Consider the following 26,327-nt stretch of genomic DNA (forward strand, 5'->3'; position numbering starts at 1 on the left):
AAAGACTCGCGTTATTGTATTTATAAATTATATATTAATTGAAAGTAATTTTAAAGATATGATAAAATGTATACTTATATATATATATATATAAATATATATATATATCAGGCTATATGTCCATTTATCAATCTTTCCTACTTTATTTATGAATAAACAATTTGTAAAAAAAACTTTTCTCCAGTTTTCATAAATTTGAAATTTAATGCTTAGTAGTGAGTTTTTCCCCCGTTTCTGTTTCTCATAAAATCGCTAGGTCTCAAGGAATTAAAATAAAAACTTAATAAACAACGTATATTTACTATATATACACAATATCACACAACAATAGGGGTTTTGCTCTTTGGTTTGATTTTGTAACGGCGTCGCCGTCGGGCCTTCTGCTAGAGAGCCGGGTCACACGAGTGAGGTCCGTTCTCCACCAATGAGGACAGAGAGTTTGGTGGTTTGTTGTCAACCAATGACGACAGAGAGTTTGGAGGCCGAGCCTCTACCAATGAGGATAGAGAGTTTTGAGGACAACTGTCAACCAACGAGGATATAGTGTTTACCGCATTGTTGACCTTGGTCAAAGTTGGGGATTTGTTGTTGGGGATCGCTGAAGGCATCAACGTCTGCGTTGACCTGCTGAACGTTGGCACCTTCTCCTTCTTGACCTTTTTGGCTTCTTCGTTGATTTCTAGAGCTATGCACTCTTTTTCTGCTGTAACACGCAAAACAGTTACTACCAAAAGATAAGTTACGAGAAAAGAGTCATCTACAATATTAAAACGTAACAGGGTTTTTTTATTTCACGATTCTGAATCAACAACTTGACTGATTTTCATGATATTTGTGTTGAAAGAAAGATAATTTTGAGAACTAGGGAATGTGGAAGCCATAATTTTAGTTTAGGGTCCCAGTTATTTAGTCTAGCAGCCGACGGATACATTCTAAACTAGCTTTTGGTATGATACAATTTGCTTAACATAACAGTTGTGATACAAATTCAGCATTTGGATAAAAATGAAAAGACATACTTAGGGTTGACGTATTTATACTATGTGTAATGCTGATCATTGATACGTTCAATTCTTCGGTCTTGTTTTTTTGTTATTTTTTTTATTTAGGATATTATTTTTCAAAACTATTGATCAGATCCCTAAAAATTAATCCCTGTTAAATTTTTTAAAATCTTTATCAATTGTTGTTACTCCTTGTTGTTGTTTTCTATAGTTTTTAATGATATATTCCTTTCAATTATTTGTGTTATTTCTATTGTTGATTGATCATCTTCTCGAATATTAATATCTTGTAATATAATAATTTGTAATATAACGGGATTGTTATTTATTTATATTGTTATGTATTATATTGTTATTTATTTATATTGTTATTTATTGTTGTTTTTTTTATCGATTGTCTTATTGATTTTGTGTTTAAGCTGGAAACTGTTTTTATTCGCTCATTTTCAAATGGCTCTGTCGTTGGTATGTATGTATAGTGCACAATGTATAATGTAATCTTGTTAAACCCACTTGTAAAATGGTGTTTGCCGTTTAATAAAAATGAAATGAAATGAAATGAAATGATCATAATCAGGTGAATTACAAAATACATCATGTTTAATTTTTAGTTATAAAATTTTAGTTAGTATGACGATATTTACTGACACGGTTATTTTGTAAATTAATAAAACAATCTGAGACCAAATACAGATATTTGAATCAAGAATCAAGAAATTTATTCATCGTAACTATGTACATTAAATGCAATGGATGAACGTCATGAAACTAACAGTAGCCTAAAGGGAACAGGCAATAAGGCTAAACATAAATATAAACAATAAAATATAATCAAGTGTAGTGTATACATGCAAAGTATCACAGTCATCTTAAAAATAAAATCTTGAATACTGGCATCTTAAAAAAATTGTTCTTTATACGATAGTCCTCGAATGCATATGAATAAATGATTACTTTCATTACAACTACTAGCATTTTAAAGGACAATTAGTTAATTAAAGTACTACTGAATGTTTTAATGGGTTTAAAGTAATTAACTACGAGTCTTATTAACCTGATGACTTTGGCTTACTGCCAGTAGTAAGTCTTCTAACTCCTAAAAGCTTTAACTGACATATAAAATTGCATTATAACTAGAATGTCGCCTTTGATATTGATCTTGCTACATTCTCTTTAAAAGTAATTATTTTGAAATAAGAGCTACGAAGATGGCTCCATAATTGAATTTTCCATAAATAACTTTTCTCACACAATACTCTACTCGACTTTTTAATAACGTTGTAATTTAACTTTCGATAGTATTATCAGAATAACAATTTTAATGGCTCCAATAATGCCTACTTAAATCATATTATAGTAATGTGACCAAGTGTATCAGAATGTTTACACAAAGAATTTTTTTAATCAAGTTAGCCTTTACCTATTGTCAGTTAACACAGAAGAAACTCTTATCCAACCGTATTATAGTATTTCCTTTGACAGTTAAACGTATAGTAGCTCGATATGATTACTAATTGAAACAAAAATGCAGGACTGTATATTTACCAAGGACTTGAGCAAAAGGTTGGTGTGTGTGAGTGACAGGTGCCACCCCTACCATAACACTGGCCGTGGTGCCGCTTTTGAACAGGCCGTGTCTGCTGGGCATCATGGACTGGCGGACGTTACGTTCTGGGCGTATCAGGATTATGTATAGCTGTGAAATAAGTATAAATAAATGTTACTTAAGTATACATTTAGGTATACAACTTATGTTTACTTTATGAGAAAAGGTTTAATCTAAAGTTTTATACAGAAATAAACATTAACTGTATTGTTTATCGTACTTCAAGTTGGAATAATATTATTTAATTTATTTCTCCTTAGGTTGGACAGGTTGAGATGACCTGGTACGAAAATACAGTTAAGTACAGTTTGAAATGAGTTCTGTTAAATTTTTTTTTCGTTGTGTTATTCAATTTCCTTGCACATATTAGTATCAACTTAATTTTTTTCCTTCGTTGATATTCTTAGTACTTTGTGCCAGGATATTATTTCTCGTACAATTAGTTGAGGACAGTAACAACTTATGGTAATGAGAGATTTTTTCGACGTTTTAGCGTAAAAATACAATTATCTTTGAACTTTTTTTAGGAATTAGTAACATTTATATTAACGCTCTTAAAGGTTGTATTTTTTACGCTAGGAGTGCTAATCAAATTGGCAAGGCAATGTACAAGTTATTGCTGATGACACGGAGGAAAATGTCTTGATATATATCGTTAAACGAGATTTAAATTCAGAGAATGTGTCACAATATTTGGATGGTGGGCATTATATTTTATATGTTAAAACATGAATACAAGTTAACCTTTTTAATTTAATTTAATTTAAATTTGAGGCTGAATGTTACAGTATATCACTAAATGTTACTAAACATGATGGATATACTTTAGTAAACATCTGCCAGTTACTTAAGACCCAAAGGAGAGAACAGCATAAAACCGACGAAAAGAAAAGTGTCTAACGTGCTTTACAAAACCTTTTTCGAAACTCTTTTGACTTTCCCTGCTACTTATTGGCTGTCAGTATCAGACCACTATACCTTTAGGAATCGTATTTGGTTTTAAAGTTCATTACAAAGTTGTTTATGCCAGAGGTTACAGAGGATTACATAAAGGAGGCTAAACTTTTTATTTATTGTTAGTATTATTATTTTTATTTGAAAGGAAAAATCACAGCAAATCTGCAGACCTAAAAATCTTTATTTGAATGATTTGATTTTCTCCAAAAAACTTCATCAACAATTACAAATTAATTCAAATTTAAATAAAATTAGGTTTGATGGGTAATAAGGTTTGCTTCTACAACAAAAATGTACGTTGAACTATCTTACCGATGTGTTTACTCTCATTATGCTATCAAATATGCAAACCTTGGGAGAGAAGAGGCAGACCAGGGTGACACTGGCAGATAGGCTGATAGTAACGGACATTGACGTGATCCTCAGTGGCATGTGATGACCAGTGCCGAAGTAGAGCGGCACGAACGCCAACCAGATAACACACGTTGTGTACATCGTGAAACCTATAGGAAATAGTTATCAGCGTCAAAATCCAAGTTTATTTATTCAAAGTTGAAGATTCAAGATTAAACTGTAGCTCCATAAAAATGATAGTTACTTATATGATAGTTACTTAGTTAGTGACTTTTATTGGTAATATTTTTATCTAGAAAACTGTTCTTTTATCAATTAGGCCCACTACTTTTATATTGGTCAAGAGAAAAGTGTACAGACACTTAGTCTTAACCAACTTTAAAGTTAAAAAAATATAAACATTTTTTTTTAACATGTTTTGAACATTTCAGTTAGGAATCCTCACATATATTTTCCCTTTTTCATAAGTAATACATGCACACTATCTTATAGGTTAGTATAACATTATTGTAAAAAAATATACGTTGAACTATCTTACCGATGTGTTTACTCTCATTGAACGCCTCCGGTATATTTCTCGTAAGCACAGCGTAAACCGTGCAAACCAGTATAAGGAGGATTGGATACCCAAACGCTATCATGTACGAAGCGTTAACATATGAGTAACAGACCAGTAGGTTGTCCTCTCTGGTGGGATAGTGGTGAATAGCTCGTGGTGGGGATACCACCATCCACACTCCATTGATTATTACCTATAAAAATAACCATAATGTTTTAAGGGTCACCAAATTCAAAATGCCATATCTCTAGGCGTTTAAATGCGTATCATGTGTTTTAAAGCTTGGATAAGGATATTGGTTGTCCTTGCATATATAAACACACATACTTAAATTCTTGTTACATTCTTCTACAATCAAAGTTTGAAACTGAATTGTTTTCTTTTCTTGTTAACTACCATATCTACTTTTGTAACTTTTATCAGTATTTTGATCGATAGTAATAACTTTGCATTGATATACATGTATTATATTTTTTATTAATTGACTAACTGTCGTTAAAATTTCCTTTCAAATTATGTACCTGTATCATTTTCACTTGTCTTCAAGCTTTGAGTGGTCAGGATAATTTCAACCTAGGGCACAGGTAAAATGCTATCCCTACCGACCCAAACAGGATTATGTAGCCCTTTAAAAAAAAAAACTAACCTAGGAACAACCGAGTTGATTTAATTCATCAGTGTTATGTTGTTCCCAATGAAAATAACTAAGGCTTGTAGCAGGTTAACTGACCTGAATAGATACGAGGCCACTGCAGATGAAGATTTGTGACCTTGGAGAAATAAAGCTTGGTCTCTTCGTGGTGCGTTTGCCAGCGTTGAAGATGCGAGATATGCGATTGGTCTTTGTAAAAAGAGCAGCGTATACAACAGTAAAGCAGAACCCCGTCCCGAATCTGTATTGTGAAAAATTATGTCAATGTCAGACACGTGTCACCATTTGAGGTTAATGAGAAAAATACTTTGTAGACTGTGTTTAATAAAAATGAGGCAATGTAAAAGCAATCATTCTTGCCATAACCACTTGGGCATGGTGAGTAGAAGTCGTTTCAACGAAGTAATACCATATTATTTTGTTTATTCAACTGGCAAAGAAAGAACCTGAGAAATAGTGTTAGTATAAAAGAAATATGATTATTCGTAGGGGTAAACGGGATAACTTCTATGAAAAAAACTTTACTTCGGTAAATTTACAAAGTTATGACTTATGTAGTAAGAAACTATTCTATAATCATGAAATTTCACAAACTAAGAAATTACGCGACCTTTACATTAATAAATTAAAGCACGATTAAAAGGATGCAGCTCGGGTATGCAAACCATTTAGGGGCTTAAAGGATTAGTGTATGGATGATTTAACAAAACCTTAGTGGCAATATCGCTGCCCTATATTGTAGTAAGTGCCATCAAGTAACAAAGTTGAAACATTAAATAAGGATATACCACGTTACTGTATTCAGATTCTCTAATATTTAAGTTTGTTGTAATGTGATTTCTTTTCATCGAATGATAAACTTTTAAAATCCCTTGTGAAAAATACCTAAAATATTATAAACATTTGTATTCATCCGTTTTACAGAACATATAACATTATAATTAAATAAACACTAAAACTAACCTCTGTACACCACAAACGACGTCGGTAGGCCGCAATACCAACACGAATGTAACTGAGTAGCAGAGCAGTATGCCAGACAACAGTACGTAGCTTAGCTCTCGACCAGCTGCCTTAACTACTGGTGTGTTGTTGTGACGTACAAACACTCCAGCAACCAACAGTGTTATGATGATACCTTGGGTAGAAACATATTGTATTACGATACAGACAGTGTGCTATAGTAACGGAGTAGCAGAGCAGTATGCCAGACAACAGTACGTAGCTTAGCTCTTGACCTGATGCCTTAACTACTGGTGTGTTGTTGTGTCGTACAAACACTCCAGCAACCAACAGTGTTATGATGATACCTTGGGTAGAAACATATTGTATTACGATACAGACAGTGTGCTATAGTAACGGAGTAGCAGAGCAGTATTCCAGACAACAGAACGTAGCAAAGCTACAGCGACCTGCTGCCTTAACCACTGGTGTGTTGTTGTGTCGTACAAACACTCCAGCAACCAACAGTGTTATGATGATACCTTGGGTAGAGACATATTGTATTACGATACAGACAGTGTGCTATAGTAACGGAGTAGCAGAGCAGTATGCCAGACAACAGTACGTAGCTCAGCTCTCGACCTGCTGCCTTAACCACTGGTGTGTTGTTGTGTCGTACAAACACTCCAGCAACCAACAGTGTTATGATGATACCTTGGGCAGAAACATATTGCTTTACGATACAGACAGTGTGCCATAGTAATGAATTAGCAGACCGGTAAACCAGGCAACAGTAAATACTGTAGTAAATGTAGCTGATTTCTGGTGCTCCAGAAAAAGTGTTAAGAAGATATATTTTAAGAAGAATCATTTCGTTTTAAGGTACTGATACGAGAGATACATAGTGGAGAAGAATATTATACGCATAGCTGGCTTGAATTTTTAAATAAATTCCCCAAATTTTAAGATCAAATTGAAACAAATCAGAAACGTAAAATATGCTTGCATAATGTTTAACTTCATCAAATATACCTCAATTTAATTCCTGTATCAAATTTACTCCCAACACCAGCTATAATATCTTCATAGTTTAAAATGTAGCTTTTCTGTAATAGTAGGGCTAGAATATAGTCTGTACTAGTTAAGAGTTCTTGTATTAGCTTATCAGAAAAATTTAGTGAGTATTTGTTGACTCGATTTAACACAATTAGGCTGGAAGCGTCAATCGATCCAGAGCTGGCTTTCTAATTGGACTTTTATTGCCAATGTCCATTTTATCGGATGACAATTCCAAATTAATGACTCTAGATTACTTGGCACCTTTTAGTGAATTTTTACAATGTATTTAAAACTCGTTTCGTTCGTCGGAAATTTAAATAGAGCAACGTTACTAAACTACACCCTATGTTAGAACAAAATTGTAATTATTTAAAAATACATTCACACGTTGACTCCATATTTTGGTTAATAAGACGACTCCCAATACAACCAAAACTTCGAAATTTTATGCACAGATACAAAAAATCCATTCAACAATTTATTTTCCTTTATTATCATAAGATCCTTACATATGCACAAACAAAATCCCTATATTTGATTGTAAACAACACAACAAATGTAGTTATAATTTAGATACTTATTACTTCTAAAACCCTTACTAGAATACACGATTTAACCGTTACCCACCTGTGGCAGAAAAACACATTGCTCCGATTGCCCAGGCACTCTCTACCTTGAGGAACACCTCAGGTATATCTAGACATCGCTGCTTGGGAGCGTCGGGCACAGTACCTGCCGGACACATCTGACACTTGGTCTCGTCCAGTGGGTGTCTAATCTGTTCAAAATTGTAAAATTGTTATCATTTTTAACATCAAATTTACACTTTATCAGACCAAAATAAAAAGAAAATAGTATTAAACGTCACTTTACAGTACCACATATACAAAAATCAACACTACAGTCGGATGAAATAACACGATTTAATAAGCCTGAAATAAAGTCCTAATGATATAACCACTTTTAGTTTGGAGCATAAAATTATCTCAAGACGGTTCTTAGAAATGAATCCATTCTTTACGCTAACAATAAAACGGAAATAACAGATGAAATTAGTGTTCTTGACGATATAAACTTTAAATTATTCATAGTTGGGTATTTTTACTACGCAACTTTGACTTGTACATGTACAACTACGCTACTTGTGCTACTACGCTTTTTGACTCGTATTGATTTAAGTATAAATAGATAGGCCTAAAAATGTGTGTATGTAGTCGTCCTACAAATTTTATATATCAACCCTATGCCCTAGTTTCAGCATCCGATCACAGCTAGAGCAATAGCCCAAAGTTATGTAATGCAACTGTATTGACCCATAGTCAAATGATGTAGTCTGCATGTGTTTCAAACTAATACGTATCCACTTGCCTGATATTGCGTACAGTTGAAGCAATGCCAGCAGCAGCTTTCTCCCTCCACATATTGCTTTGCTTGTCCAAGCTCACAAGGAAGACTACATACTGACTCTGGTGCTGAAGGCCGTCCCAGTCGGAACTGCACGTCTGTGATTAAGCAAAGTCACAGTAATAGCAACGATCTATGAGTCTTTTTTGTGAAGGTTGCCTAGCTAAATAAATTAATGTGTCCATTAAGGGAGCACACGACGTCACAAGAGGTCATTATTGTGACTCTTTAAGTATGGTTGCTTCCAAACCTATAAACTAATAGATTATTTTGTTCAAGAATGTACAGTATTTAATTTTACATCTGTTAATACACTTATATTGTATAGACGAGCCATACTTAATTATTATTAAGTTTACAGTTCATTATGCCTCATAGCTCAATAAAAATGTATTTTACAACGGGAAATAATGTGATAACAAAGGCTTCACAACATTTGTATTAGATATTTATACAATGATTTGTAAGAAACAAAAAGGCTTGACATTCAAATTCTTCATCTAAATACACTATTTTTCTCATACGAAAATAAATCTTTATATTACACAAACAACTGTAGTTTTCATTTAAACAGAAAAGTATTATTGCACAAAATTATTAATTGATCTTTTAAAGTGTAAGAAACTAAAATAACCGTCAAATAACTTATACCTAGTAATTCCACTCAAACAGATAGATAACTTGAAACAAATGTTTGCACAACTTGACGGTCCTGCTGTTTACTAATATTTACTAATGTCTACCACCTGAGCAAACGCGTATTGCCCTGCGGCATGAGACTAAACCGGCCATTTGGATCCGTGTATTTACAGATCTATCTATCTAACTATCTAGTATCTATTTCGAGCCTAATCCACAAAGACCCTATAATTTGTCTATTGAATATATATAATAGCTACGCAGGCAATTCAGTTATATTTTGATAAAAGGGGGTTCAAGAAGGTAGTTCCAATAGTATTTCTAAATGGGAATCAATAGGTTTTTTCATTAAAAATAATTTCCGCCCCTGCTAACCTCAAACGAATGAAAATATACTAATATCGCGATTATTTAAAAATTGTCTTCCACCCATTTTTTAAGTACGCTACCCACCCGAGGATTTTGGCGTGACGGTCAACCAATAAATTTATCAATTAAATTTACCTGACATATTGAGGGTTAGTTCTCCTTCGATATATTCTCCGACCTTTAGCCACTGATAATGTCCCTTTTTGATCTGTTTGAAGTGGATGATATTGTAGCGTGCAGGACCATCTCCGTTGGCGTCAAACCTAAACTTGTCTCCTGACAAACCTGTAACGACATAGTTTATTTTACAAAATAGAAATACAAATAACGACTCAATGATAATGAAAAAGTTAAAAATTCAATTTACCTAACCTAAAAAGGGACAATTTCATTTTACTATTGATTTTTCTATAAATACTAATACTAAATAGTCCAATGTCCAAAATTATTACAATCCTAACTGTAGACTATCAGAATATATTATTGGTATAAGAAGAAATGATTATACAAAGAGCATTATTTTAAGAAATAACAATTCAATTACCTTCAAAGTTAACCTTCCTAAGGTACTTGAGTAGGTCTGGACCCTTCGTAGGGCGCATATGTTCACACAGCCCTTGTTTGTTGAAGCAAAGTTCACTGAAAAGTTAGTTTATATTTAGAAATATGACTTTAAAATGTTTCTAGTAAGATAATGTTAATTAATATGCTGGAGAATTTTACGCATGAATTGAACGCATTGAATGTTTCTAAAGTTGTATTAAAACACCACATTGTATTTAATGAAGTTATATCCTCTATCTGACCTAAAATAGCAGTTCATCACTGAGGTAATTATATGTTAGGTATAAAACAACCGTGAATCATTTTAATATAGTCGAAATAGTTATTTGTTCATTTAGAGCGCAAAGTACGTCATTGCTGCTCGAGAACTGTAGATAGCCACGCGAAGTTTTAGCTGAGTGCGGACATGAAGATTGGCAATGTTTTTGTGTTGGCAATACCCACAGAATCTTTCCTACCGCCATAATCAACTCATAATAACACATATATTCACTTTTAAGGTGTACTAGCAGCTGCCTGCGGCGCGTTGTTGCGCTAACAACTATTATTTTTAATTGTAATTTGCTTTTTTAAACGTTATGTTATTTCTTACTGGTTGTTAACTAACGTACCAGGTCCGTGGCTGTGGTTGGTCTATAAACGACAACTGGGAAATCAGCTGATTTAGCGAGCGAGGATGATCCATTCCCGCTCTAGAGCGGCAATGGGCTATATGGTTTACAATGTGATAGAAAACTGTTTTGTGATAGGAATACGATTTTTTGTAGGAATTGTTTTTTCTATGCTTGTCTGTGATTAGATATGTTATCGTATTCACAGCGTAGTAATAAATAGTCCACTAGCTGATTAACAATGTTATACAGAAGTTTTTTTTGTTTTTTGCTCAAACAACTGCAATCAAATGGTTATTGCAAGCTAAAAATTTTGAGTTTTAAGGTAAAAACCTGGAGTCCAGCTAGATAGACGAATGGGAAAAGTTAAAAACAAATACAGTGAAGAGAAATATTTCATGAATTAAATAGTTAACGTTTCATAATCAGTGCAAAAATATGAGTTTTTATGGGAAACTATTCAATAAACTAAATAAAAATCACGAATTATAATTCCTTTACTCAAACGTGTTTAATATTCATTGTACAAAGGTTAGCCTATTTCGGAGTTTGAAATCCATAAACAGGCTCGATGCATACACGATAATAAACTAATGAGATATTTTTATGTCAGAAAAACGATCTGCGATTTCATTAAAATATTTTAACTAACATATAATAACACATTAAACAAGATTGATGTTAGCGTTTCAATTAACTCGTACTCAAATATTCTAGATGGATTGGACACATTAATTATCCTTCATTGACAGCTTTCATCCACTAACGATCAACTGTGAATGTAATGCCACCCAAAAGGATATTGATATCATTCTATTGCAATACACAGTAATTAAACTAGTGATTGTGCTATCGTCTGATAGTATGATCTACTGTAAATATAACCAGAACTATATATCTCACTTCTCAGATGCTATAACTACATTACTGCTTTAGCATAATTGCTTGTAAATAATTGCCTTCACTTCTTTCATAAATTGCATTTTTACAAACGTGAGAGAAGGTTCGTAGGATTAATAGTCATAGTTCCATTATGACTTATGATTCACGTTAAAATTGTTTCGTGACGTAATTTTATCTCTGAAAACAAATTAAGCTTGGAGATGTCCACTGATGTTACGTAACAAAATTTAGTAGGCTTCAATCATAGATTGATGGTTAATTAATTATATATATTAAAAATATATATTAAAATTGTTGCATTAGTATCTTTATGAAAACAATAGTAAACTGAAGTAGTTAACTAAATGCAAATCTATTAAAACAAATGTTTTGTCTCACGGGCAAGACAATCTATATTTAGATTTATAATTTAAATAAAAAATTTGATGATACCAGCATCGAAGAAATACCTGTGCATGTCTCTCAGTGCCACAGCGAATGCCATGACGGCGTCACTGACGAACTGTAGCTGGTTCTCAAACACTGTGTTGTCCGCCGTGAGTCGCTCCAGTCCTGTACAGTTGTGGGAGTGTCGTTGGTTGTAGGGGGTCCGGGGACTGTTGGGGTAGCGGCATTGGAAGTGGTGCTCCCAGAACTCTAACAACATATGGACAACAATCAGCTGATCAGTTACAGCTATTGTTAGATGAGTGATTATGTTGCTTACCTAGTAATCAGAATATACAGGCTTTATACTAAGATAGAATAAGGGGGGCGTCACCAAGGAAGCCCTGGAATGGAACCTTCGGTAAATAAGAGTGGAAAGGCCTTTATATGCATTGAGAAAGAAACTGATAGAAGAGGTAAATGGCAAGTAAGATCAGGAAATGTATCAAAAGTAAGTTGGAGATGTTCAGTAGAACCCCTATGCTTCAGGAGGATTCTACAAGATTAAGCAAAGTAAGTAAGAACCTGAGTAATTATGGTAGCTTTTTGATTGTTCGAAACTGGACCCAACTGACCTTGATTATTGATTATGTTATGGAAAGGTTCTAGTAAAAGAACCACGTGATCTTGAACATGTTTATCATTCATTCCTTATGGATCAGGTGAAGACGAATTTATTGTTAATTCCATCCGGTTCCACTGTTTTGTCTACAGTTTTTTTCAGTTATTTAAAACCTCGTAAACAATGACTCATCCCCTAGTTATATAACCAAACAGTTAAGTACACCTAATGAAATTTCATTAAAATAATATAAACTAAATTGTCAATACTAGTGCTCATTGGCACCAATATGAACTAGAAAATAATCTACGAAAATATTTACCACCTTTATATGAGCAAATCTAGTTAACTATGTAAGTAAGTTATTAAGTAATTTTTTTTCAAATTGTAGTTTACAACTAAACAATATCCTCTTTAAACCCCTATTGACGTTTAATCTAATTATATGGGTAGGTAATATTTTTTTAATACTCTAATTATTTACAAAACGACATAAGGACGTCAGTAAAAACGTTAACAACCACTGTATGATGGCAGGTTTTACTAAAAATGCACAAAGCGTGTTTGATTCGTGGAAAACGTCTGTAGCAAGGCTACAATGTCGTGGTTTCTTGTCAATGTTTACCTAACTTCAATCAAAGTAAAGCGAGGGAAAAGGTTTCTGTGGAAAGTGGTTAATACATCAAAGCTGCTACATTTAGCAGATGTCGAATAAACGCATTCAAATTAAATGTAACTCTAAGCTTTTGCTTTTGCCGTTAAAACATCTGAGGCGTTAAAATTTAGTTAAATCATTGAGAGACCTGTTTGGTTTGAAATATCCAGTAATTAAACCTGAACCAGGGTCTATTTAATCTTAATTTGTATATAGTTAATCTTTAATCTTTAGGTTTTTGTCTGGGTTCATAGATTATTATTGACTTATATGTATTTGCAGAGAGGCTTTTATAATTACACATTCAAGGTACACACTCGTACCTTACATGTTTTTAAAATTCTATATTTTCATTGTCCCACCAGATACAGCAGTAAACATGCTATTACGGTTTACAAATGGACAAACTGTAGTAGATTTTGTCCAATTATTAGATGCGTCGTTAACCTATTGAGCCATAAACCTAATAATGTTGAAGGAAATATCTCTATGTATCTTAATCTACGATCATTCATGTTGGTCAATTTGAAACAAATATTTAATTAAGGAAAATATAATTACAAATTACAAAGAAAAATTAATCAAAATTATAAAACTTTTACGGTTAATGTGATGTTTTCTCATAACTTAGTTTTTGGTGTTTGACACAGTATGTGACATAATATCACCATATAAAACATATTTTGGTGCAAATACTATTTAATATAAATTTGAAATAAAAACTTCACCAATATTCTGCGAATTTTTTATTTTATGAGGCCTTTCGCCAGCCATGCTGGCACACACATCACAAAATTATTTAATTTAATAGTTAACTATTTAAAACAATGTGTTCCCATTCAGTATTAGTCGATTTTACGGTAAAATTGTAAAAAAAAAATTAAATTGTATTGTAAAATTCAAAAATCTATTTGTAAGTTAAGATATAAGCTATAGTCTTATTACCACGTTACATTCGCCAGAAATATTTATAAGATTTGCATCATTCCAATGACATAAAATGGACACACGTTATATCCAGTGGTCAAAATCAAAGTAACTTCTTTCAACTATAACACATAACTAAAAATAACTATAACTATAAATACTCTTCTACACAGTGATTCATGATCTTACAAAACATAACCTTATTTCTCTCCATAAAACAAAAGCCATTTCCTAATTATTTGTATGATGATGTAATATTTAAAAATGCATATTCAAAAAGATGCAATTGGAAAAAAAGAAAACTGACCGACAAACCAAGGGTTTCTCCTGTTGTTCTCCACTGTGAGGTTGAGGAAGTATCTGTCAAAGCCTAGGACAGGGTTAGCCTGAGGTTGTACACTAAGGGTCCCCTCAACCTCTGCTTCACTGCCTTGCCAAACTAAGGACCTCGCTGACCATCCGTCACTGCCTATCCAGGAGAAGCTACCCGTGGCGTTACAACGACGGACAGCTTTCATCAGAGCAGCCACCTCTTGGTCTGACCCAAAGATTATTGCTCCTATAACAACAGAATAAATATTTTTAGGTCTGCATTTGTGCACAATAATTGCCAATATCCAATAATCGTTGCTTTTGGCTAACACTTGTCTAAACTGTAGTAGTCGATGGGCAAAAAATCAGCTTTTTACACATTTTTTCCTTCAACCGGTGTTTTACGACACAGGTTGACTGGGCTAAAAAGAATTTCGGTGTTGAGGTTTCGTCAGCATTTTGTTTAGGATTAAAAAGTAGTTGAAAGATTTTTCACTTAAGATTTGTAGTTTCAATTTATTTTTCTGACTGTTGATTGTTAGTACTATTTAATGTGATTTGTTCCCGAAAATACACACATCCTATTTATTTATTCTGCTTTCTAAAAAAAAAACTGTAAACCATTTAGTATAAAGAATTCTCAATACAATTAATGAACTTAAATAGGTTAAATATACAAAAACCCAAAAAAGGAGTAATAACTATTTACATAATTCTATAGAACATGGCTGGTGGAAACGGTTTATAATATTTTGTTCAATATCCTATTGTTGATGGAGTTATTAAACTACAACTGTTATTGCTCGTGGTGAGAGCTGTGAGTACAGAAGCAAAAATAAACGAGGTATTTGGATGGCTCAGGTCCACTGAATGTTTCCATTTCACCTCGGAAACTTCAATATAGCTTTCCGTCTGAACTAAAATGTCGTCCGTATTTCTACAAAATTAAGCTATAACTGGTTAAATATAGTCATATTTTACTGCTTGCTAAGAGTGTTTGTTGGAGATTATTTTTTACCAATGCAGCCTACCTTAAATGTTAATGATTGTGACTGTTAGAGAAACATATTATACAATTACCATGCTTGAGGTACCTTTGTGCAATGGAATTTCCATAATGTTTAGTTATCTGGTGTTTCATCGTAAAATTGTTGTTCTCCTTTTGTAAATGTGTATGGCCTTATGGCCTATCACGTAAAAATGTATTCATATTTGAAATACATCTGGCATAAGTAGATTTATGCAGCAAATTGTTTATCATCGGAGAGAAGTTATTAAAAATGAAATATAATTGATTATGATATTTTCCATTAAAGGCCTACTATACTTTTCGTATTTATACTGCACTAAAATAAAGAAAGCCAAAATAATGATTTCATATAATGAAACAAAATGTAAATATAAACTATAAATATAAAATCAATAAAATACATACATTGTTTTATAACTGCACGCAGTTAACTGTTCGATGCATTTGAAAACATTCAAATTTCAAATTTTGTTTTTAAATGCAATTCTGCTAAAGAAAATATTGCATTAAAAGTTATAATCTATCAGAGGGGTTGTTGCAATAACTGGGAAAGTTGGACAAATGCAGTGCAAATGAAAAGAAGCTAACGACGTCCTATTGAGATGACGGCGTGAAAAGTGTTTCAAGACCACCAGAGACTTATAATTAAAGTGCTTGCAAATGTAACTAGTCTTACATTTAGTTTGTTTTCAACGTTACACAGACTTTCAAGGCATTAATTATATAATCAGTCAGGTATTAGGTGTACAGTAATTAATTCTACAATTATTACAAAAAATAAACTATTCACACACTTGTAACAAAAAAGTTCTATATTTCGTCATTAGCCCTCTTTAGGAACAAACAAAACAAATAATAATGTTTACCACTCTGTATCAGATGGTTTAACAAAAATACATATAGTTTATAAAGAAGTAAAAAATAATATTTTGATTCTTTAATTATAAATTGTGGGCCTATAATGCCTATGCTTGGAACGGATCCATCAAAGCTAGGGTTGCTGTTAGTACAGTACAAGGTAAAGTGTACCGATGAATACAAACTGTATTCATTGAGTTTACTGATGAAAAGAAATACTAGGATCTGAACGCACGGCATCGTTACCTTGGTCCCGAAGTCCGTAGCTCTGCCTAATTAGCCACCGACTCACCAATCTACCTTTAGTCACAGATCCAATTATTTTCTAATTAAAATAGCTTGTTTTACAAAAAAATCTTCATACTCTAAAATGTTATTTAATGCAATCCTTTAAAATATTATGGTTAATGTAACATAAAAAAAAAATGTATGGTCTGAAACATAAAAGACCATATTACACTTTTATTTTATTTATATGCCAGGATACAACTTGAATATGGGTTATGAGTTCAAATGTTCTTGATAAAACCAAGGCCATTTTTATGATATTAAGTTTATTAATAGCTGCTCATGTGAAAAGTCATTTACTAGTCTTGTACCTAAGTAAACATAACATTTAAGAATACCCGTTTATTACGGTTGGTTACTCATCAAACACCAACTCATCACATTATAGAATAATATATAAACTCTCAATTCACACGCTTCGTACAAATATGAGTTTAATGTCATATAACTTCAAACAATTTTCATGAACTAATAGTGCACATGCTAATGAATACAACGTGACAAAACATTAAACATACATTTTGCCATATTGATCCAAACATCGGAAGATAGGTTCATCCGGGTGGGTCCCACTTCTATACCTGCCTCCTTTTGGGAAACCCTGATGGCATGGCAGTGATGTTGGGTCTGACGGGCAAACGAAGTAGATCGGGTACTGGGTCCGAGCCCGCCAGGGGTATCCGGGGATCTATCGCTCTGGTTATCTCTGGTTTCCCAGCAACTGGGTAAGGCCTCGATCGGGTAGTGGTGTAAATGGGAGGTTGGCTGACGGTCCCCTTCCTTCTGGCTATGATGGCGGGTTCTGCCTGTCAGGGATTAGATAGGTCCCGAGTGTTGCTTGCACTAAATGCGTCGGGGCGCTTCATTATGGTCCTCTAGGGCCTTGTACCCAGTGGAACCCAGGTGGAGTGACGCTTAAACAAGTAGCCGGTATCCCTGGTTAGGATTGAGGGGCAACCCTTTTTCCGAAGGGTCTGCTTCGGCAGCCGGTGAGCCTGATGACCTTAAGTCATCCTCCCATGATGTGCTAAAGGTTGATGCGTAAGCTTCGGCCTACATCATGGGGCCCGGGTATGTCCTGAAGGATAGGTACCGGGTATGCAGTCAGGGGGCTTCGGCTCTCATGACAAGAAATCGAAATCGGAAATCGAGATGGTGAGCTGGCAATATTTTAATTCGTTTCGTGTTGCATTATAATAATAATATTCCAAATGCCTTAGTTTATTCTGTGAAGATTATAAAAAATGTTTGTAGAATAGGTTATACAGCATATGGCAAAATATTGACACCTACCTCTTGCCCTTGGCTTAGTAAGCAGTCTGTGAACTATGCTGTCGTAAGCAGTGTCCTCAGCGACGCCTGAGTCCTTGACTAATTTCTCTTTCACTGCGATGCAGATCTCGTATTTTGCTAGCAAATCCTCAAGTTCTTCGAACGCCTAAATCATTGATTTGAAAGAATATTAGTTTAAATAAGGCTAAAATAGGCTTATAAATGTGTAAATTCTATTGAAAAACTGAACATACGCAAACCTACAAGTTTTTTTTCAAACTGGCTTCAGTTTGTTCAAGTTAATGGTTATTTCCATACTAAAAATAATGGTAGTTGGTTGCGAAATTGTTATGTAGAGTAGCACAGACAAATAGCATTGCCTTAACTAATTTACCTTGCTTAAATATTTTCATAAAACTGGAAACCGAAATTAAAAATGTTTTCATTAATTGCCACGCAATTTATAAACATTAAAACTTTTAAATTTTTGAAAACCGGAACTTTTTGACCAAACCATTATCACTTAATCTTAAACGTCAATAACAACCTAAATTCTTAAGATACAATTTAATATTTGTTGGTAAGTAAAACTATTCCACTCATTAATATTTTTTTTTTACTTCCAAGACCAAATATTCAAAATTATAGGTATTTGATGTTATTGTATAGAAAGTGTTTTGAATGACTAGAGTCTTTTTCATGGAAACACTAGGAGTATGTATATACATTTTACCTAATGTCTTAAGACAGGTTGAACCTTAACCCTGCTAAGAAGTATTGTATTAAAAGGATGAAACGAGAAATGAATCAACCTCAATTAATGTACGTGCAATAAATCATCATGTTATAGTAAGCCTAACATGGTAGTTGTGTCCATTTTTTGCGTTATATTTCACAAAATAAGTTTTTATCTGCTAGATTTCATTAAGTTGGTCAAATGCAATATAATCCAATTAACAAAGTAGTATTATATATTTAAATCCGTAAGAAACTTCTGTAATTTCTAAGAAGCAAACTAGCAACAAAGTAAAAACTAACAGAGATTAACCGTGTACTTATGCAAGTAGAGAGAAAGTCAAGATATTATTGTAATACTCCTGAGAATTCATTAGCATGCGTAAACAGTTATTCCTATGCAAAACACGCTCACCTGAACTCTCGCTGAACACGTGCCGCAGTTTTGTGAATAATGTCATTAAACTTACTTTCTTCATTTAAAATAACTAAGTTGAACTTAATAGAAATTCTGCTATTGAATGTTTTGTCAACCGTGTCATATTATTGACTAAAGTTGATTCGTATGATTATTTTATATTTAATTTAATCGAAAAAAACCAAAAGGATGTTTTTTTTTGTAAAAACTATGTGCACTTCTTATTACCTGTGATAGATATTGTCTGTGACATCATTTACTACACAAAAGTGCGTCCCTTAAAAAAATCTGTTGTATGACTTTTAATATAGCTAAAATAGCCAAAACAAATACCTCTCTTCTATAGTCACCCTCTTATATAGCTTCACAAAAAGAACTGTGCCATAGTTCATAGTTATTTAGTAATATATCTCTTAAACAAAATTGTTAAAACATGCTGCCAAATAAATCGATAATCAATTACATTTAGACGAAATTTAGACGAAATACCATGTATTGTTGCCATTCAACTAAAAATTTTGATTCCCGTTGGTACTGCAGAATGTGTATATTGTAATTTATTTAGGAAATGTTTTTGTTGGTAAAATATTTATTTATATAAATTTGAAATAAAAACTTCACCAATATTCTTTAGAATTTTTAATTTCCACCTTGTGTTTTTATTTCAAATGTATATTAATTCCAATATTACCAGTTCTTCTTGAAGATTAAAATATTTATTTGTTTAAAACGAATACTTTAGACGACGAGTCATCATGCTTGGTAACACATTGTCTAACAGATTGTTAGTCATAAGAGTTCAACGAATTGTCTTTGATAAATCTATGTCTTATAAATATCTTAAAGCTATTGAAATTAATATAAAGATTTATAATTACACTATTTATTACGTTTTACAAACAGTGTATAAATTGTTGTAGATATATCGTCCATTGAGGTTAAGTTAGTAGTTCTCCCTACCTTTATGCCGTAGTTGGACTCCTCATAGATGATTGAGACGTAGCTCCAGCCTAGTCTTCGCACGATCTCCACCATTGCTTTGACCTGGTGATGGTCTGAGGGAATGGTCCTGGTGAAGTACTCAAACCTTTGTTTGTTGCTCAGCTCCGGAGATGTAGAGAAGAATGATACCTAAATACGACATTAGGTTAACAAATGCATTTACAAATGTATTGGCAGTGAGTAGAATATATGTGATACTGGCAAAGTAAATATTCAGGTAATCTATAGATTTCCAAAAAAAATTTCAGACGAAGTATGAAATAGAGGAAATAATATTGTTATAGTCATCCTGTCAAATGTCCATTGGCTCTATAGTATAGGTAGAGTACAAAATACGCTGTTGTAGGCTGTTTTAACTTTTGTTTCCTTGTTTGGCATTAACTTATCTAATCTTACTTCACACTTCATGACTGGTTGGGTAGCTGAGTGGTTGAAGTGCTCACGTATCGAAAGGTCATTGATTCGATTCTGAGAAAAATCTGAAACTGGACCCAGCCATTCCTGATCATTGGGCTTTTAATGATTAATCACAACCGATGAAGCATATGACCTTAGTAAATAACAAAGCTACACAGATCAAGTCAAAATATTCTACACTCATCTTTCACTCATATTTGGTTGAAGTACGCACTTATGTGGCGTCCCCATCTCATAATGATAATGATAATGGTAAAAAATTATCCACACGAAATTAATGTATATTAACAAACCAACCAAACACAAAATTTTTTGAAACTATTTTATGTACCAATTTAATTATGGTTTTAACAATGGCTTTGTATGAAATGCATAGTGAATAATTCCTATTATTATTAATCAAACTTTGCCTACAAGCTTTAGAAAATACTCAGAATACCTTGGTTTCGTATTTTTGGTATGATACCACTGTGAACTAACTACATGAAATTTATAACAAAAGTATATAATTAGCTGTAGGAGCAAAGTTAATTAAGGTTAATTAACTAAAAACATCATTACTAAGTTGAAGGCTGTCATAGCCAGGATGTACCAATATCTTATATGACACACAACGACAATCAGTTTCACAGTACAGTAGTAACAAATTACATAGGATGTAATATTCAAAGACCAAAAATACATACATATAAACAGATAGAGTCCAGTTGGTACCTTTATATAGATATAAATTTTAAAATGCATTACCCTAAACCGCTTTACATTCACGTTTTCGTAGAAAGAATATTAAAGAAAATTGGATTGGCTTGAATAACGGGTGATAATAGCAACGGGCTTATTTTCCATCGTAAATGGGTCGATGTCAAAATATAAAATGCAAAAGTATTCTTGACAATGGTTAGTCGGTTAAACAGTTTACAAATATAGTTTTATTTTTTATATATCTTTACTTTCGTCTACCATCAGAACAAAACATATTCATTCGTCTGTTTTTTTTATCACAAAAAACCAAAGGTTGTGTGCAGTTTTATTGAATGGGAGCAATTTATTCAAGTGATAAGTGCAGTTCAGAGTCTGGTGCCATCATAAATATTATCTGACCGTCAAAACAAACTTCTAGTTTTGGAAGCTGCCCAAAACCATAACGATAGTAAATTTTGCACCTTGTCAATGGAACTGTGATCTCCATTAACTAGGAGGATTTCGTACAAAGGTTGCAGTTTGCAAATTTAGTTCATGTTTTGATAATATTTTCACAATTTTTTTTTATATTCGTTTGTTAACAAGTTAAGAAAGATATTGTGTTCAGTTACACTTTGAGTCCCTGAAGGAATTAATCTTATAGGAAAATTAAAAATCTTAAAGAAATTAATCTACGACTTGAACATTTTGCTGACGATGGGGAAATATATCAAAGAGAGTGCTATATAATCACAAGTATTTGATTGAATCTTTATAATGTTACATAGTAGCGAAATTCGTATGGTAATTTAAGCGTATATAAATTTGTTTTGTATCCAAATTATCAAATTATTAAAATTTAAGTAAATTGTTATATATTGTCTTTACTAGTAAAAGAGAGTATGTTTTATTCGACTGTTTTGCAATAGAAATTTATATCATCTGAAGGGCATAAAACGTTTAACCGTTGGTAAATGATGCACAATTTAAAGATTATTTTACAGATTAAAATGCTTAATTTTAAAATTCTTTTTTTTCATTTACCTGAGGTATTTTGAAGAGTCTGAGAAGGTTGGCCACCTGTATGGATGTCACACTCGATGCTGCCCCTACGACTCCTGAGATTACTTTCCGGATTTGGGTTTTGTTGCAGTGGTACTCAGCATCGTCTATATTGCTGATAGAACCTGTAAAATAGAAATTATAAGTAGAACAAGGGGGTCTCGAAGCTGTGTACGATGCTAGAGAGAAATATGGTGTAGTGTAGGTTTGATAGGCGTAAGGCCTTATTAACAATTGTCAATAATCAATTGATATTGTGATGCCACATAGGTGCGTATTTTAACCCAACTATGGGTAAATGATAAGTATAGGATGGAGTGGATGGTATGTAGGCATTGTTACTGGCTAGGATCAGCTGTTTCAGTAGTCAGAACAATTTTTTTCGAGCCCAAAATGATCAGGAACAGCTAGGTAAAGTTTGGAATCATCAAAAAGCTACTGACTCTTCTCAGGATCGATCCGACAAGCTTTGATTGTCAGGCAAGTACAATATAATTGTTGAAAAAATTATGCAATTCATACATACATTTAACTATGTAGGCCTATTAGAAAACTCTCAACTTAAACTACGAAATGTTTTACGTTTTGGGGTTAACTTTTTTATCAGCCACTTTAGAGTGATATGTTCGTAGGCCCTTCCCTTCTGAATGATCCTAAATGACTTGAAAGATTGTATCACTATATACGGTCAGTTTCTATTTAGAAATAATGTGAATGTAGCCCTGAAGTACCAAAAGTGTTTTAGACTTTTAGTTTGGAAAATTAATGCATGTCTATCTGCATGGTGTAAAGACTTAAAACTTAGATGGTAAAATGTAAAAAAATAATAAAATACATAGCCTACGATAGTATTATATAAGGAAATCCTAGTTATTACATGTTATAATCGTTAATCCTTACCTTTAATAAAATCCACAGCCATTTCTAGTCCGTACGTATCTTTATCACAATCATCAAGAATATGAGCTCCAATAGAGAACGGATATCTAGGGTCATTGTTTATGACATCCAGAGTGTAAAGCATTGTCTCCAAGGCTTGAATCCCTCCTTGAGGCATTATGGGGCCACATGTTACAGAATCTTCACGTTCGTGCACCATCATCAATCCTCCCAATATAAGGTCCCCGGGAGTTTCAGCAGCAAGCTTTACTGGCCAGGGATCATTAGAGGCAGAGGGTTTTGCCAGAGAAGTAGGTGGCGTAGGAAAAGAAGTTCTTCGGAGGGATGGAGTAAACGATCTAGATACAAAGGATGTAGAATTGGTGTCTGACGAAAAAATTCTCTTATATGTATTCGATGACGAAGCTTTGTCAAACGGGACGTTTTGCGATCTAAAGCTACGTATTGAAAATATAGTGGTTGGTTTTGATGTCGTGAAATTGGCATACGTATAATGTTCTGCACTTGACAAAGGCGATTGAGTTGGCTTTATGTTAAATGTTTGAAAAGTACTGACTAAAGTCCCTTCTGTATTTGGGCTAAGCGTTGGTTCTGAATTGTTTGTATTATCATCTGACTGTAGTTTTTCAATATGCTTCTTTGAATTGTTTAGATATTTATTGAAAGGTGTTTCACCTAATTCACTAATATTTTCTTCTTTTAAAATATGTTTATCACTTAATAAACCATTATTCGTATCATTATTGGTTGTTGAATTTTGGCTTTTAACGAAATTCATTGAATATTTTCTCCTTCTTGTAAGTTCTCTAAATTTTCTTAAATGATTCAATGGTGAGGTCACATTTGAAATTACTACGGTTTCATCTTGTTTCATAAATGTTTTAAGGGCATCTAAAGCTGATACGTTTTTTCTCCTCGATGGTTTGTTTAAATGTTCATCGTCCAATGTTGAGGCAAACTCATACTTCTTAGATATTGATTCCAAGCTGTTAGGTTGAATTGATAAGTGTTCTTTGGCATCAAAGTTTCCCCTTGACTCCAAAATTTGTGTAGGCACTTTTGAATTTCTATTAGCTACGTCATAATTGATCCTCTTATTTGTATATTGTTCCATACTATCCCTTGCATTAATCGTGTTATTTTTAACCTCTATACTTTCGTTGAACAGCCTACTATTGGTCACATGTGAGATCATACTCGTTACAGAGGTATGAGTGCTCAACGTTTCGAATGTTTCTGGAACAAAGTTGGCTCTTTGTTCAGGTTTGTAATCCTCACCGAGTTTGTCCGCAGGGTTTTCACTCTCTGTTACACTAACGATTGTTGGAATAGGAGCAGAGGTGATTGCACCATAGTGGGCTGTGGTGTGTGGTTTTGTAAACGGGGAGTTTTGAGATTCCACTTTGACGCCGGTCACAACCATCCTTTGATAGATTAATATCAGAGTTAAGCCTGTAGCTACATCCATATCTGTGATGAATTATTTTCACTTGGTTTCCTGAAACAGAATTTATCCAGGCTTAAATCTCGACATCAGCTTTGATCAAAGTACATGTAATTGTGGGAAAATTTGAGATTGGATCACTTTACGTTTGATATTTGCAAATAAAACCCTTCACTTTTAGTTGGAATGATGTTATTGTTTATTCCAATCATAAGCCTAAAATGACATTTGAATTTCATAAAGTAATATAGTTTCACAGTTGAATCAAATAACAAATATAGTAAAAATATTATTCAATCCTATTTATCTTTACCCGTTGTCAACCCCTCAAAAAAAAAAAAAAAAAAAAAAAAAGGAAGAACAGCAGTCTATTACATCACTAATGATAACCAACAATACACTATAAGCCAATAAACAGGTACCAATATGCTATAAGCCAATGTAGTAGACGAAGTGTGGTACCTAAATGTTAAAGGTCATTTTGAAAAATACTCTTATTACATGTATTATAGCTGACGTTGTACAAAACAAAGGATAAAAACAAATTTATAATGAAAATCTAAAATTTATATCAACCAAACTACAAAAACATCGCTCGTCTGTTGAAAAATTTAAAAGCTACTAAAATTGTTCATATAATTGTAGTTTATAATAAATTTACTCTGACAACTGGTTAAATTATTAAATATTCAAAAGAGAGGATAAACAAATGACAATAATGATAGGTAATAGATGAGTATACATTAAATTAACATACATATTTTAAAGATACGCTGACTTGCCAAGTTAAATTTACAATCTAAACTTACTTTAATTACTTTTTAATTACAGAAGAAACAACAAGTCGTGCTGTTTCGTGAACACGTTTTTATAATTATCGTTTTTCGCTCCCTTTTAACGATTACTTTATTAACTGTCAACTATTATAGGAACACTTATTAATATTTTGGTAAATTAATTTCATAATATAAATGCATTGTTGTCACTTTAAGTGTGACATGTTCATCATTTTAGTACTTTTAGTTTATAGTGTTGGTAAAAGTTTTAAACGAACAACAATATAATTATCTTCAAGTATACATATATAACATACATAACATATGTTTAAGACAGTTTTTTGCAACCAAAAATATATTTATACTCCTACTATTTCTCTCTCAAGTTCGGCCTAACATTTTGTGAATGCAACATTCAACAATATATTACAATACACGATTGTTTAAAGTATAATTCATGGCATGAGATTCGAACATGACGAAATATTCTATGTTAAATCCTACCAGAGAAGGTTTATTACCCACATTATATATGAAGATTGCAGGCCATTTTATAAAAGCTAGCCTTCTATAAAATGACCTATGCTTGATGCATTGATCTACTGTTTTGGGAATCAAAATTTTTAAAGGTTTTGCGTTGATATTATTAACAATAAGTTTAATAGGTAATTTTATATGATAAATTTGGTAGCTATTGTAGTAAACGTATTATCATATTCTTGAACTTTATTTAGGAGCTGTAAAGTATCTATATGTTCTTCAAATGTTGTTAAAATAGACAGATTATTTTGTAAAATTAATCTCTAGCTGACGTCAAAATCCAGGCAACATTGTATTTCAATAACCTTATTCAGCAGATGACCATAAATGTTGGAAAAATTACTCATTGTAAAACCAATATATTTCACTAATTCAACCATCATGTAAGGGCAGAATTGC

General features: G+C 32.9%; 1 protein-coding gene across 1 annotated transcript in view; it reads right to left on the reverse strand.

The window, feature by feature from the left end:
- Positions 1–322: 322 nt before the first annotated feature.
- Positions 323–26,327, reverse strand: part of LOC129002548 (metabotropic glutamate receptor 2-like) — a 29,749-nt gene continuing 3,744 nt past the window's right edge. The window contains exons 2-17 of the mRNA XM_054430427.1: positions 23,169–24,666; positions 22,251–22,393; positions 20,067–20,237; positions 17,975–18,119; positions 14,501–14,752; positions 12,073–12,259; positions 10,090–10,184; positions 9,681–9,830; positions 8,502–8,635; positions 7,761–7,911; positions 6,096–6,270; positions 5,211–5,373; positions 4,460–4,673; positions 3,919–4,070; positions 2,550–2,700; positions 323–703 (exon numbers count right to left, since the gene is read on the reverse strand). Coding sequence (XP_054286402.1) covers positions 384–703; positions 2,550–2,700; positions 3,919–4,070; positions 4,460–4,673; positions 5,211–5,373; positions 6,096–6,270; positions 7,761–7,911; positions 8,502–8,635; positions 9,681–9,830; positions 10,090–10,184; positions 12,073–12,259; positions 14,501–14,752; positions 17,975–18,119; positions 20,067–20,237; positions 22,251–22,393; positions 23,169–24,636 — 4,071 coding nt within the window. The 5' untranslated portion in view covers positions 24,637–24,666 and the 3' untranslated portion in view covers positions 323–383. The remainder of the gene's footprint in view (positions 704–2,549; positions 2,701–3,918; positions 4,071–4,459; positions 4,674–5,210; positions 5,374–6,095; positions 6,271–7,760; positions 7,912–8,501; positions 8,636–9,680; positions 9,831–10,089; positions 10,185–12,072; positions 12,260–14,500; positions 14,753–17,974; positions 18,120–20,066; positions 20,238–22,250; positions 22,394–23,168; positions 24,667–26,327) is intronic.

The sequence above is a fragment of the Macrosteles quadrilineatus genome, unplaced genomic scaffold, assembly GCF_028750875.1.
Source record: "Macrosteles quadrilineatus isolate MER2022 unplaced genomic scaffold, UCM_ALF_1.0 Scaffold_9__3_contigs__length_116548681, whole genome shotgun sequence".
In the NCBI taxonomy this organism is placed as follows: Eukaryota; Metazoa; Arthropoda; class Insecta; order Hemiptera; family Cicadellidae; genus Macrosteles; species Macrosteles quadrilineatus.